This window comes from Eschrichtius robustus, chromosome 17 (assembly GCF_028021215.1).
Source record: "Eschrichtius robustus isolate mEscRob2 chromosome 17, mEscRob2.pri, whole genome shotgun sequence".
Lineage (NCBI taxonomy): Eukaryota > Metazoa > Chordata > Mammalia > Artiodactyla > Eschrichtiidae > Eschrichtius > Eschrichtius robustus.
In genome coordinates, this window is record NC_090840.1 from 61,066,967 (window position 1) to 61,083,820 (window position 16,854).

Sequence of the window (16,854 nt, forward strand, 5' to 3'; positions counted from 1 at the left end):
TGTCAAACAAGTCAGGTTGCCAGGAAAATAGGCATAAACCAGGGCTGTCTTGGGCAAACGAGGATATACAGCCATTCTAATATAATACACACATAGTGCCAGGGCACTGCAGATATGGGAGTGACTAATTCTGCCTAGAAGTTCATTAGTACCTAAAGTATCATTTGACCTGGGCCTTGGAAAATGACTAAGAATTTACGGATATTTGAATGTGGACATAAGTGTTACAGGAACATGGAAGAGAGTTTGCAAAAGAAGCAGAAATGTGAAAGGTCAATGTCTTTTCAGGACAGTGCAGTTAGATGACTAGATGTATGTAACTGAATAGTGAGAGATGAAGCTGGCAGGTAATTTGGGTGCAAATTGTGGAGGCTTTAAATGTAATTCCACAGTTTTGAACTTATGACTGTGTAGCCATAAAAGAATTTTAAACAGAGGAGTGATGTCTGATTTATATTTTCAAAACATCAGTCAGGTGGAAATGTAGAGAAAAGTCTGGCTGGAGAGACAACGAAGTGAGTGGCTAGTCGACTGCTACAGCAGTGTAGGCAGTAATAATGAGGATGGGAACAAATGCAGGGGCACCATGCAGTCCTTTAAGGTCGGGAGACATCAATGTCTCATGACTAAGGAATCCATCTCCTTGAGAATTTTCAACAGTATAATATATGGCCCTTGGTATTTTGTATTATCCAGCAGGGGCATATTCTTAACAGAGATGTCAAAGAGTGAAGAGCACAGAAAACGCTCTGTCAAAATCAACTATTCTGTGGGCAAATGACAGCATGATACTTAAAGATGTCCTCCCTGAGGAACTAAAGTGGGATGAGACACGCAGATTACAAACTTAAGTAGGAGATATATATAGAGGCTGACTGCTGAGAACCAAGGGCAGAACATAGGACAGCATGAGGTAGCCATGTCAGACTTAAGTAGCTGTGATTAAGCAAAAGAGTCTTGCAGAATATAACACCAAGAGGCAAAGCAAAAGACTACAAAGAATGAATAGATCATGAAATAGAAGGCATGAGGCTGCTGATAGCGGCTTGACAGTGATTATGAAGTTGGTATGTGACCTACATTTCAGTTAAATTCACTTTGCACCAAGTTCACTGAAATCCATTTCGTTGGTTGCATTTTGTTGCTTAAGACTGTTTTGCTGCTATTTCCTGACTCATTCCTTTTTTAATTTATTATTTGACACTCAGCTCTTTGCTCAAAAAAGGAACAGGCAATGTGGTGGTGATGGTGGGCGGAATGGGAACAGAATGAAAATCTGACAATTAAAATAATGATACAAACTGATTTGGTTACTATTGTTCTAGTTTATGCCTGTTGTCCAGCTTAATTTTTAAGTGTCCCCTTTTACTCTCAAAAGTTATCTTAGATTTGAACAATAAATTACATGATCACCCTAAATAGAATGTTTGCTCTTTACAGACATTTAGAGAGGCAAAGTTCATATAATTAAAACATCTTCAGAACAATGAAATGATAAACCATGTTTTCACATCTTTATTTGGAAAAAAATTATAGCTAGTGCCTAGAGCATGGGCTGGAATTTGTCTTATAAAGAAAGGTCAGAGGATGTTTTAAAAAGAGATTGTTTTATAAACATTTAAAAATGTTTTATACAGAGGGCAGAAAATATTTTATAAAAAGAGGTCTTGGTGCTGAGTCTGGAAGAATGAGCAAGGCTTAAGAAAAAAATTTAAAGTAAAAGAAACTTTAGGGACAGAAAACAGTACAGGGTGTGTGTGTGTGTGTGTGTGTTTATGTAACTAAGAAGATTTGCCTAAGTGAAAGGAAAGATGCACTCGAGAAATAGCTGGAGATAAATATGCTTACTATCTGGTCCTTTAATAGACTCTCCTAGAATGAACGAATGAACAAATGAATAAATGGGTAACATGAGATAGATTTATCTTAGGAAAAGTAATTCAGGTAAAACCCTCAAGTGGCAAATTTTGACCTGCAAGCCAAATTTGACCCATAGTCGTGATTTATTGGACTATAGACTTTAATATTCTCTTTAAGATTAGTTGAGTTGTTTTCTTTGACAATTAGATGACTTTACATAAAACTCTTTATTTCAAGTTCCACTTAAAAATTAGTCTGTCTTCCTACAGGGCAAAATGACTTTAGCCAGAGGGGGCAACTGTCCCTTTTAAATGGGAATGTACACATTCCAGCTTTCCTTTATTCCTTCTCACTGCTTCACTTGTATAAATCATCTGCTTTTTGGAAGTGTGACCTTAGATGTGGTTCTTGTAAGCATAATCAGAAAGACAAGCTGATTAAATTGTAGAACTTCATTGTAACTAATAACGCATAATTAAAATCTTTGTATTTCCTCTAGAATATTAATAAATAATAAATAAGAATAGCAAAAGAGTAGTAATAACTGCTAAGCATTTACTATGCACCAGGCACAGTGTTAATCTCCTTTCAGACATAGGTGGATTTGAGTCACAGCTGCAGGCATCTGCTAGGGTGTGACCTTGAACAAATTAACTCACTTTCTGAACCTCAGTGTATTGTTCGGTAAATGGGGATGATACAACATATCTCATATGGCTTCTGTGAGGATTAAATAGATCATACAAACTACTTACGGTTCTTGGCACCAAGCAAGACCTCATTCATGAAAAAACTATTTTCACATTTGAAATCTGAACACTTATAAAGCTGTATAGGCATAAGTTACAGAAGATCTCCAACCCAGAGACTAATTTTCATTGATTGATGCTATTCACAATATATTAACTCTCCAGGTAATTTTATTTCAATGAATAGCTTTTTAGTCTCAGATCAGTAGTACACATTTCTATGCATCTTAAAAGAATATTATGGAGGCAGATTTATTAAAACTCTGGTATGATACATATTGTTTCCATAACTTTAATATGCCCTACAAATGCAATAAATATAAAAATGTATTGCTAATTTCACAGACAAATGTGCATTAAAAATTCCATAAATGCATATAAAGCAGTCTGTTTCTATTAATCAGATGTACTTGGCATTCACAAACAATAGCCTGAAGCACCTTTTCACATGACTGCATTCAGACATTTAATCACAAATAACCATTTAAGTGTAAAACCTTACTAATTTAAGGTAAATGAAAGGAGAGCTGTTGGTTGCCAAACTACCATTATAAATAACTGAAATTGAACAGCAATCATAAGCAGTTTGCTGACAAATTGTTCCTAACTTCAAAAAAAGGAGAAATAAACAGTAGAAAATAGAAGATATAAATATGAACAATGTTCCATTTATAAGCGTTTCAGAATTACAAGCCATTTATGTTTATTAATTACATAATCATTCTCTTATTTTTCATTCCTTTTTTCTTTGTCTCAAAAGATACACTAAAGGTACAAATTGAAAGATATTGACTCTGCTGATGTACACCTCTCTCACATGAACTTTATTTATAACACAAAACAATTCATTTACTTTAGTCGATTATGCCAAACAACTGTCTTCCATGAACAAAAGGTCTGTCAAGTTAATTATATATTTGTATTGACCAGTTGTTAACCTAAAGTGGTATATTTTCAGGCCAGTCGTTAAAAAAGCCCTTCATGCTTTTTCTAAAGGGTTCCAATTTTACATTTATTCATATAATGATAATAGTTCACTGGGCACCAACTATTTACTACTCAATACTAAGAACTGTGCACACGTGATCATGTTAAATCCTAATAATCTATTTATGATATGAGCATTATTATTCCTATGTGAATTAGAAAACTCAGACTCAGGTGATGAGGTAAGGTTTCCAAAGTCAGCAATTAGTAAGAAGACAGGATTTGAATTAAGGCACATTTGAAGAACACTGGTTTGCACTCTTCCCATAGATGATGTTGGAAATCTCAATAAGTTTCAATTAATAGGACTTTTTAAGCCTATACAATTAGAAGATCCCTTAGATATTTTTCTCAAAGAGATAATGTGTGTTGGTAATAAGAGTGAAAAAATAGCAACTAAAACTTTTGAGTTTTCATTTAGTTTCTCCAGCCATTAAACCAAAATCCGTTTTACAGAACAGCATATATTTAACCACTTAGCAGTGCCATAAAAAGAAAAAAGGCCATGAACACTAGTAATTATAATGAATGATATTTCATTGTTGTAGGAAATCTTTAATTTAATAGTAGATCTAAAATATTTTGTCAAAGCTTCCTGTGAATATATAATTAAGATCTTTAACAGAAGAAAAATAAAATTAGTAAAAATGTAGGGTTGCTTTTCTTTTAATGGCAAATATTCATTTCCTTCCTTATCTCCAAAAACTGTACATTTTAAAATATAATTTTACAGTGAATTCAAATTACAAGCTCTATAATGTAATTATTTCATTTGCTGAATTATTTTAACACCATCTTTACTTTATGGAAAATTGGTTTGACAATTGGAGAGAAGGGCTCAACAATTAATTAATTAAAAGTTAATTGTATTTCTTTTTTTCTATGTTTTACCTTAACTCCAGATGAATAAGAAGACTAGAAATAGGAATATTTAAGATCATTAAAATTTTAAAATTAAAGTTTGAGCAGTAAACAGAACTATTTAAATAGCACTCCTATTTTTTATAGAAGAAATAAAAAAATAACTCACTTGAAAATTGAATTGCAAATCCAGATTTGCTGATATAAAAGTCCGTGTCAAACTGGATGGTTACTATGTTGAGGGTGCTATGGATTCCTTCAGGAATAAGAGAACCACTAATTTCCTTTAAAAGCATATCATTTTCTGGTGGACCATCCCAAACTCGGAGTATATCATGCGATGCTTCCGTATCAAAAGCAAGAAACTGTAGGCTGTGGGAGAACCATATATCTCTGATTATCTTAAACATGGATTCAGGTTTAAATAAAGAATATAACAAATATTCATCTTGTTTATACTAGATATTCCTTTTATTCTATCAGATAAAAATGAATTATGTAAACTGCATATATAAACTTAATGAATTTTTCTTGAGCAGTATAATTTTTTTTTAGAATATGGTTAAATGTGCTATTACATCACCTCTGCAAATTATAAAAACTTTAGGTATACAGACTATCCCTGACTTATGATGATTCAGTTTAGGATTTTTTGGCTCTAAGATGGTACAAAAGAGATATGCATTCAGTAAAATCTGTACTTTGAATTTTGATCTTTTCCCAGTTGTGATATGCTGTATGATACTCTCTCACGATGCTGGGCAGTGGCAGGGAGCTACAGCTCCGTCAGTCACAAGATCACAAAGACAAACCGCCAATACATTTACAACCATAATATACCCATAAAACCATTCCGTTTTTCACTTTCACTATAGTATTCAATAAAGTTACATGAGATACTCAACACTTTATTATAAAATAGACTTTGTGTTAGATGATTTACTGTAGACTAATGTAAGTGTTCTGAGCATGTTTAAGGTAGGCTAGGCTAAGCTATGATGTTCAGTAGGTTAGTTATATTATATGCATTTTCAACTTATGATATTTTCAACTTACGTTGAGTTTATCAGGATGTAACCCGAGGAAGATCTGTACATTCTTTTCAGTGTTCATGACTTTTAACTGTGGCAATGGCAGGTGACACTTAGAGGATCTCATATGTGCCAGGCAGTGTGCAAAATGCATTACATCGATTTTCTTCCTTTAATTGTTACAATGACCCAATGAAGCAGGAACAATTTTTATCTCAATTTTACAAATGTAGCAAATGGGGTTGAGATAGATTAACTAAGATTGCCCAAAGGGTGGCAGAGTCATGAATTGAACTCAAGTTATCTAATTCCATAGTATGTGTTATTTCCACTGTTTCAAGTTTTTTGTTTGTTTTATCAGACTCAAATGAGGTTTATTCCGCAAATGCAAAAATGGTTCACATTCAAAAACCAACGATTACATTTCACCACAGTGACAGATATAAGGAGGAAAACAATCACATGAAGATCTCAATATACACAGAAAAAGTATTTAAAAAATTCAGTATCCATTCATAATCATCACACCCAGTAATCTAGGAGTAAAAGGGAACTTCCTTAATGTGAAAGTGTCTACCCCAAAAAAAATGCACAAAAAAGGAAAAAAAAATTTTCATGTTAAATCTATTTTGCTTTGTGTCTAATCTAGACAAAATTAGTGTCTGATTTTTTTGCGCCTAATGCCAAAAATTAGAAATCCAATTGTATCAACATGCTCAACTCAACTCTCTCTCTCTCTCCATATATATATATATATATATATATATATATATATATACACAGACACACACACACACACACACACACACACACATATACCACATTCACGTGTGATATGTGATCTGGGTTGCAATTTAATATCAAATATTTTTTTTAATTTTTAAAAATCCCAGAATTCTGTTGAAGTTAATATTTTCACATTTACCATTTCTAATATTTAAAACAAAGCAATACATGACCTATCTTAAAGAAAAGTAGGCTGAGGTTCGATTCAATTTGTAGCTGCAAATTGCCTTGCAAAAGTAATGTACCAGTTCACACTGCATCCAACAATACATGGAGTACACCTTGCAGCATGTTATTTGAAGGACAATATTTGTTTTTCATAAAACTGCCTTCATCACCCATAAGCCTGTTTGAAAATCCATTTATATAAAGCAGCAATTCTTAATGTCACTGTTTTGTGAGTGATAACACAATAGCTAGCTCATATGTCAAGGGGAATTTGTTCATTTACTAATTCATCCCTAGTCATAACAATAATAGTTAGACTAGAACTGAGAGCAGGTGCGCCTTGGAAACCTGACTGGTGTTAATTTAGGAGGCTACGGTTCCGCCATCATCTAAGAGGAAATTATGTGAAGAACTGTGAGCCACCTAACTAAACTCAGCAGGAACAGAACGCTAACATGGTTAGAGCGTGGGAAGAAAGCAAATGCTTCAGAGATATGCCTAAATCTAGGGAAGACAGGGAATAGGTACTGAGTCCTCTTCCATTCTTATTTCTTCTAAATGTTCATGAGGCTGAACTTATGACAGTGATCTGCACAACTCTGTATACCTATCAAAATGATGGACTCAGCGTCTTAAGTCATGCGTAACTGAAAGTATAGCATCGCCAACAAGTAGGAAAAATTCGCACCTTCTGTGCCCTCTTATAACTGAAACGCTTCTCTCTAAGGGGCTGTATGAACTACTGCTGTGGACCACAAATCAATAAATCATGCTTGTGAATACTTTTTTTTTTCATATTTTAAACATATAAAAACCATGTTTTTCTTTGCCAAGGTTAAAAAACATTGAAAAATCTTGATATTAATTGATATTGTATATAGGGGCTGATCAGGGAAATTCAGATTCCCTGGTCATTTTGAAATAATAAAATCCATTTACCTGACAATGTTTCCTGGATCTACCTCAATCATCCACATGCAACGCAGATTATTGTCATACGGAAAGGGATAACCAGGAGATAAGATTCTTCCTGATGATTCTCCTTTAAAACGACCTCCGCATTCAGCTAGTAAAAAATTAATTCAATTTTAAGTCACAATTTAATGCCAATCTTTCTAAACAATCTACGAATTTCTCAAGAGTATATATTTTTTCACCTGAAGGAAAATAGAGATTGGTTTCTCCTCTTATTGAAAGTATATATTTGTATATGCTTTCTCAGATTAAGGTATTAATTGAAGCAAGAACATACTGTACAATAAAAAAAGAATCTCAAGTCAGATCATATAAAAATAATATAATAAACCTAATTAGGGAATTGAAAAAGTACACACTCAAAACTCTGAGTTTAGGCTTCCAAACATTTTAAGATGTGTTGTTAAATAATGATAATGTAAAAAGGGAAAACAGATGGCAAGTTGCCCACTGCTAGTTGATTGTAGGCTGAATAATTCATCATCTTACTACCTCACCTCTGAGAAACAATAAGCTTTACTGCAGTCCCTCAGGCCTTCTAAATTTCATTGTCCTTTTATTCCCCTTTAAATCACTCTAAACTCTTTCGCTTTTAACCTCCCAAAAGTCAAAATGGCATTTTTATTAAATTTTTCTTCAGTTAAATCTAGTTCAGTTTTGATTTAAACTGAAATCAAACCGGTCTCTAATTTTTATAAAATTTATCAAATTAAAAATGTAAGCATCATCATACACTATAATAAAAATTTTATCTTCTGGGGAATTCCCTCTCCATTTTAATAATATTTAATATATTGGGATATCTGGAATGATTTTACTTTGATAAGCCAATAATCTAGAAAGAATTCTCTTTCTAGAGAAGAGAGAAGAGAGAAACTAAATAGTTTGCTTAATTAGTATATTGTTCTACATCTCTAAATCCTGGAAACCACAGTGTAGTAATACATTATACATTTGAAAATTTTCCAGATTATCATAGTACCAAAAAATAAGCCAAATCCATATTATTTTACTTCTTGCTTAAATATTTGAATATACTACATATATTTATTTTGCTTGTTCTCTGCAGTGTTACTGTCTTACTCAAATTCAATGACTGAAGTAAGCATCTTGGATTTTGTTTTGTTTTGTTTCGATTATTAGAGCAAAGAAGGTCAAAGACAGAAAGTTTCAGCATTTGGAAAAGACCTAATAACAATCGAATATCATGGTTCAAATCTGTAGGCTCTATTCATGTAGGTAAAATTGTTTCAAAGATTTTAGGTGTTACGTTTTAGCACACTATGATGGTTAGTCTCATGTGTCAACCTGGCTAGGCTACAGTACCCAGTTATTCTATCAAACACTAGTTTAGGTATTGCTATTTATAGACCTGGTTAACATCTACAATCAGTTGACTTTAAGATTACCCTTGATAATGTGGGTAGCCTTCATCCAATAAATTGGAAGGCCTTAAGAGGAAAAGTGGAGTTTTCTAGACAAGAAGATATTCTCCCTCAAGCCTGCAGCATTAAGTCCTGCCCGAGTTTCTGGACTTTTGACCTTCTCTCTGGATTTTGGGCTTGTCAACTTCCACAACTGCATGAGGCAGTTCCTCAAAATAAATACATTTCTTGATTACAGATAGACAGACAGATCTGTATCTAGATCTACTGATCCTTCTTCTCTGGAGAACCCTAACTGATACACATACCTACAGAGGGCTAAGCAAGTTTATTTTGTATTGCAACATTAGCTTAATTTATAATAATAAACTTAAGTTATTTTTAAAGTAAATGAAAAGATATCTGTATTTAAGAAGTTACCATCACTTACTGAGGTTTTTCTCATTTTTTAAATAAAAACTTTGTTGGACAACCTAGAACTCTATAACTATAATAATTCATTTTTCATCATTTTAATGATTTATCACTATTATTGGCATATATTTCTTATGAGAACAAATTTGACACTTCATTCCTCCAGATTAATTTTTAAGCAGCTTCAAGGCAGACTGGAATTTTGGGTACTGTGTTTATCTTGAATTTAAACATACCTCTTTCTTTTTCCATATTTCTTTGCTACAAATATTATTGGTATTTTGATTTCAAATGAACCAGTGTGATATACCATAACACTGGGGTTCGTATTCTGACAGAAGTCTTACATTTGTAGATAAAAATGAAGGTGTACAGGTTAAAGTTCTTTGGCTATGGTGTCTCAAAAATTAATTTTTGTTTGCTCAATGTATAAGCTACAGAAACATAATTACCTAGAAATAATCCATATAATTGAGAAAAAGTTTCTCATTTGGCAAAGGCAAAAATATAATCATAATAGATATTTAAGGTTAATGGGCATAGAAAATTATGATTTTAGGCCAGGTGGTAAAGCTATTAATTATTGCCAGTAAAGAACACCATCTAAAATAGAATTTCATCTCCTGTTATCATGGAAGTCATAGCATGACACACCATGTGTCCAACTGTTTCAGCTGTTATTCCTGATCAACCATCATTAGAAAAAAAAAAAGATTACCCTTCACATGAAATCTTGAGCAGTGTCAAGTCACTAAATTTTGACTTGGCAGATTCATAAACATAAAGTGCATTGATTCATTGCAAACAAAATTAAAATCTTCTTTCTGATCCCAGGTCAAATGTCCTATTTGCATAAAATTTTTCCAAAAAATGAAAAATGTCTTCACCTTGGTTCAACATATAAGGAAAATATATGTTTTTCAATGTATTTGTTTATGATTTAAATTTTAAAGACAACAGGGCAAGTCAGTATTTACAAGTTTATACTTTTGTGCTATTGCAACCCTTAATGATTTTCTGAATATATTTCATATTCACATCAAAGAACATAACTTCAGAGAGAACTAATCAGTGCTACATTGTTCTCATAACCAATGACAGTGGGCTGATTGTTGGTCATATTCCAGAATCTCAAGCTTTGTCAATTTAGGTTGTTACTGTAGTATTATCCTCATAATCTATCCAAAATTCAGATGCCATCTGAAAGGAAAGCACTATAATTGCATTCTGGTTAGATAAAAGTATGTTTGCTTTCTGTGTGAATCACTGTTTTAATAAACCAATAGAAGACTCATGTCATCAAAAACACTGCAATTAGTTGCAAGACCTCTAATAACTAGCATTTCATTTTTTTTCTATTTGAATTCCTTCAAGTTTTGTGGAGATTCCTATGTTGACCATATCAAATAACAAACATTAAAATTTATCTCAAAAGGTTTAGGTCTCCAAACTCATCAAATTGTATACATTAAACATGTGCATTTTTTTAAGATATCTATTACAACTTAATAAAGCTGTTAAAAAAAAAAAAAAGTTTAAGTCAATTTCATCCATATGGGCCTGACACAGAATGGATTTGTGCTTCCACAAATGCCATTAAGAAATAAGAATTGCTGAAGAATCATGTTTGTTCCCTACTGAGGAGTTAGTGTTTTGTTTAAATGTTTTGATATTGTTTAAATATCTTTATTGTCCTAGTATTCCAGCGTGGCACCTATTTGATATTGGAGCAAAAAAAGAAAAAAAAAAGCAGATGTCTTTATCAACACTTTTCTATCCACCCTGCTTCTCACATAATACCCAGTTATTTGTTAATCAATCTAAAGATGGTAGCAATAAAATTGTACTCCCGCTGTACAAACAAGAGAGAAAATGATCAATCTATAGCTTCATGTAGGCAATATATCTGATATCACTGACTCTCACATTGTCTTTTGTTACTGAAATTCATTTAATTATGTCATGATACATACACATAGGAAAAACATATGCACTTTTAGTTTTTGAAAAAGTGTATAAATAAAGACTTTGAAATTATTGAGAATAGTTTACTGTTTTTTAATCCACCTTGACACCAGCAAAAGCAATAATTTTGTATATAAAAACAAATCTGAAAAAAAACCAAAAAAAACACAAAAAACAAAACTGGTCAATGTGATTCAATAAATGTGTATGATTAAGAGTTTCAGCATATTTTTGTAGTGAGTTAAACTTTATATCAAGATAAGATAAACATAATGGCTTCAAACCATTTTTTACCCAAAAAAGAGAATGTACTCACTGGTAAGATTATGAAAAGAACCCTCTCACTCTCCACAAATCTGAGCTATGAATTCATTAACTTTTTGATTAAAGTATGAGTTGTGTGTAGACAGACTGAATAACTTGAAAAGGTACAGTATATTTTAATAACACTTCCATAGAACTATTTCATGAAAACCTAAAGCAGTATCCTACCAATACAGGATGGCAGAGGATAGTCCCATGCCCTTCTCTCCCCTGTCATGCACTTGAGAAGGCTACTTCCATGGAGAGTATAGCCTGGATTGCATCCATAAATGATAGTGCTACCAGCAAAATGGCCTTGGTCACTGATCTTGTATCCAAATTGTGGAATGCCAGGATCCTCACAATGTGAAAGTTCAAAACCTATGAGAAAATACAAGTTTATTAAAGACAAAATTTAACAGGAAGATTTAAAACTGTACAAATCATCCCTTTTTATATTTTTTATATGAGTACATACTTTTTCCTGGTTTTATTACTCTTACCGTATTTAATTTTGTTAGTTTACAGCCACCATAGAGAGCTCTTTTCTCACAAATTAGAATTTGTTGTATTATTCAAATTTAGCAGTGCTACCCCATGGTCTATATGACTATATCATAACTTATAGTAGTAAGATTCTTGCCTGCTTCAAGTGATTTGCAGCTAATAGATTCTGACCAATGTAACTATTATGATCAAATAATGAAAAATTAAAATCCATACAAAATATGTGAAATCATAACTGTCCAAGTAACAAATATCTCCACTGCAAATATAACTTTAGACTGCTTTACTTTTACAGTCTTAGAAGAAAGTGAAATAGCCTTATATTTAAAATATACTTTATCAAGAGTCAATATAACACAGTAATCAGTTTGAAGAACTCTGAATTTTTATTTTCTGCCTTCTCCAGAATGTACGACTCTCAAAATTTCTCACAAGGAAAAAAAAAAAAAAAAGAGTAGGGTGTAGAGAACATATTTTCAATTTCTAAAGGGTTGGGGCTTTCCACATGACTTTTGCTGGAAACTTGTGATCTTGGGCTAAGTGTGAGAAGTTAAGTTACAACTGTTTGAGTAGTGAGAGAACTGCAGAGATGAACCTAACTCTGAAGGGGGTTTGTGTTTACATTTCAAGGAAGAATGAGACCCAGAACCTTACAGACATCTCTAGATTATAAAAACTGGAGACACAGGGGGCTAATCTGACTATTGAAACCCTAAATTTACATTCCAAAGGTTAGAATAAAAACCAAGAATTCTTTCTATCCCATCTCCAAAGAGCAGTTTTTTTCTTCCTCCTTTCAGGAGAGGAGTTAAAGACAACTATCTTAAGCACAGCACGTGCATTTTTCTTTATTCCTTGTCCCTGGTCACTCGTGTAGATCTTTCCATCTGATTTTCATCGTGTTACTACAGGGGTAAGGACTGGGTCAAAGGGATGCTGACACAGTTATTATTATTACTATTATTATTATTAATTATATCACTTAAATGATAATAATCTCTGTAGATCCAGAACACTTTGTGTGCATGTTCAGAATAAAATTAATAAAGATGAATATTAAAAAACTGTCATAGCACAATTCACTATTAAGATACTGAAAGAACTAGAAAAGGGTACTTCAGAATGTAAATCAAACATGACACTAGTTTTCAAAATCTAAGCTCCCTAGCTAAGGAATTCTTCTGCCCTTAATGTTTTACAAATTACATAAATGTATGATAAATGTAAGATATAATGAATGCACCAATAATAATTAGGTGCTAAATTATATCAATTATAGCTTCTGGGACTAGAGGACTATGATAAATATTCCAGATAGCTTCATGAATTAGGGAAGTCTGTGATTTCAAGACAAATAATATTTGACAAAAGGACAACTTTTATGTACATCTTAAATCATATGATAATCAAAAAGAGATTTGTATCTCTTTTGTAGGCACAGATCCTTGACCAAATTAATCTAAATTTGAACTAGAAAGCAAAAAAGGATGTATTAGCTCACTGATGACAAATCACTAATTTATAGTACTGACTTCCTAGAGTGTCATAATAAACATAACATTACCAGAAATGTACAGCTAGAAGTACTGAATTTATACTATAATTTCTGTATGTTAAGGGCTACATTAGCTCTTGGAGAACATAAGGAGCTCTTCCTAGTCTCTTCTAGGGGTTCTTCATCTTTCCCTCCTCTGTTAACCAACAGAATTATTTCACACACCTTAATTAATTTACAATCATTTGCTTCTTTTCTTTGTTTTCCTATAGACTGGACTTATTTCACTTTTTTTCTTTTTCCCACAATGCCTACCCAGCACAAAATCTGGCACATAACAGATGTTCAATAATGTTCGTAAATGAGTGTGATTCTTAGAGGCAATTATCTCTAGGAGACAACTGAAAAATAAGCTAAGATAATGTTGTTGAGAAACTGAAATTTATGAGACAGTTAAAAAACCTTCAGGAATTTCCTATATGGATCAATCTGTGACAGCCTCATTTGGGTGAAAATATGTTAAAATAAGGCAAATGCAAACAGCTTCAGAAACAGAGCCATACAAGAGGTTAGAAGTTGTTAACTCAAATTATGACATATATGAGATATAAAGGGTACATGGTCAAGCAAGTCAGTCTTTCAAAAACAGAAGTAGAAACAACAGAAGTAGTAACAAAATTTTTAGGACATACTACTTTGTATGGATCTGCACACTTAACACTACATTTAAAATGTCCCTGATTGAAAATAACAAGTTTGAATTCCTTTTACCAGACATAATATTCAGTTTATTATTCAAGATTCAGCCACTTTTGAGTTTTACCACATATCATTTATCAAAATAAAAATGGAAATCAAGCTCTCTTTTCAAGGTTTATTACCAAATTCATCCTCCCTTAATTTGAATGCTTTGTAAATGTGGTTGGCAATTGCTGGTGATGAGGTATAATGGAGATATTCTTTGTAAATTAAGATAATTTAGAATACTTTGCATTGTAGATGAAAATGCACATGGACAACAGTATATAAGCTACAAAGCACAACATAATTTAGTCCAATTTGGTGGAATTATTGTTGCTTATTCGTAAATATTCAGAACTGTCTTATCTTTATGGAAACATTCAGCTGCCAGTCTTTTCATTGAAAAGCTCAAATACTTGAAACTGACAAATAAAGATGTGTATGAAAAAATATATACTATAAATATTCACCATTCCTTGTGAAATTTGATACTCTGATGAAATGAAAATTTCTAGAGCACAAAATGAACTGAATATCCTCAATTACCTAAATCCTTTTGACTTGCTGAATAACTTAAACTGAGATCTAATTCCTTTCCTGCCACCATATAGCAGATTTCTTTAAGGATTTCTAACATTTTAAAGTTACTATTTGAAATCTACAAGAGAGTAGAAAGGATAAAACAACAACGTCACCATCTGGTACTATTGGATAGTTGCTTCGGATTAATAGTAATATTAATTCAGATTAGTTTTCAGATTAATATTTACATTAATTGGTTCATATTCACATTAATATTGTTATTAAGAAATAAATACTGCAAAACAAGTTAAAACTCCTTTTATGTCTGTCTCCAATCCCTTTCTGGTCTTTCCCTACTGAGAGCTAACAAATATTCTCAATTAGTGTATTATTTTCACACATAATTTATATGTTTAACACATATCTATATGTCTATGAACAATATACAGTATGATTTTCAAGCATCTGTACATTTCATAAATTATACAATTGAAATAAAAGTCTTCTAAGCCTTTATTTTTTGCCCAGCATTGCGTTTTTACTTTTATATTTATGCACACACATACACACACATTTTATTCATTTTAACTACTAATGATATTCCATTGGAGGTATACTCCAAAATTGATTTACTTATTCTCCAGCTCATGGGCATTCATATTGTTATATTACTTATATTATTCATTGTTATAAAAATGCTATACTTCTATGTCCCCATTTGCACATATGCAAGTGTTTCTATGGTGTATGCACCATGTAGGGATTCATAGATCATTTTCTCCTCAAGATTAAATCAAAATCTGCTAATCTCCTATTTAACTTCTGCCTTGGCCAATGAAAGATAAATAGTTCAATCCCTGCGTCAACATAATTTCTGTTCAATTTGTTTATGAATAATTGTGCATTCACATAGGGTGATGTTATATCTGGTTAGCAAAATAGTAGCAATAGTGCAATACGGCAGATGGCTTAGAAATATAAATGATATCTGAAAATCACTTTTTGAATGTAAGTAAGCATTTTTGATGTAACTAAAATAAGAAGGTCCTTATATGCTTTATTTCTTTGAAATCCACCTAAAATGTAAGTATATATTTAATACTGTTAAAGTGAAATTTTAGAGTATTGAATGGTGAATGAAGATATGTTAATTTTATGTACTAAAAGTAAGAACTTTCAAATTGCTAAATAAAAAGGGAATTAGATTGTTAATAAGGAAACTAAGAAAGTAATAAGATAAATACGTTAGAGAAACATATCCTGTTTTAAACCAAAAACCTTAATAAAAGTTTAAATAATAAAGCAATATTCTACCATAATCTTAAGCTCTATAGAATTCTTTGGTGGGTTTAATACATAATATTTAGCAGAATAATCTTTAAGAATGATATTTAATATTTGGTTATTAAATTCCACTTAATCCATGAGTCTTGCAAGAGAAAGTCTTATTTTAGAATTCTTTATATTTAAATAAGGATGTATATAAGGCAGAATGTCATTTTAAAATTCAAAAGCAGAAAATAATCCACGACCATACATAACACTGTGATAATCCTCTTTGGTTCAGACATAAGGAAAATAAAGAGAAGAAAGCACTGAAGAAAAATTATGCATTCCTTTTTTCTCACTAATCAAACTAATCAAAAAACTGACACACTTGTTTCTCACTAATCAAACTAATAATCAGACATATCAAACTTTGAAATGACCAACTTTATAAGAATGCTTTAAGAAGACAATCCTTACAGTTTTGAGTCTTGAAAAGCTATATACATTTAATTTAACTTTTTAATTCTATTTGTTGAGTAACTTCTAATGTAATTTATTTATATAAATTATAATATATCAAATTATATATGTAAATTAGCCATTTATATAAATATATCAATAGTAGCAGTGTAATCAAATTTTGGAAAAATCATTCAAAACAGTTACTTTTCCAGCAAGTATTTAAAAAGAAAAAAAAGAAGTTAAGAGTTTAAACAAACAAACAGAAAAGCTTGTGCAAATAATTGCTTTGCATTTCCAACTGGAGGAATAGGAGATAGGGTAAATAATTATTTTTTCTTTTTAACTGCCGTTGTTCTAAATCCCATGTATAAAGT

General features: G+C 31.8%; 1 protein-coding gene across 3 annotated transcripts in view; it reads right to left on the reverse strand.

The window, feature by feature from the left end:
• The window catches only part of CSMD3 (CUB and Sushi multiple domains 3), a 1,176,048-nt gene that overhangs the window by 307,133 nt on the left and 852,061 nt on the right, over nt 1-16,854 (reverse strand). For all 3 annotated transcript variants that reach the window (XM_068525309.1, XM_068525308.1, XM_068525307.1), the window contains 3 exons: nt 11,674-11,865; nt 7,382-7,508; nt 4,627-4,829 (listed from right to left, as the gene is read on the reverse strand). In XM_068525309.1, coding sequence (XP_068381410.1) covers nt 4,627-4,829; nt 7,382-7,508; nt 11,674-11,865 — 522 coding nt within the window. The remainder of the gene's footprint in view (nt 1-4,626; nt 4,830-7,381; nt 7,509-11,673; nt 11,866-16,854) is intronic.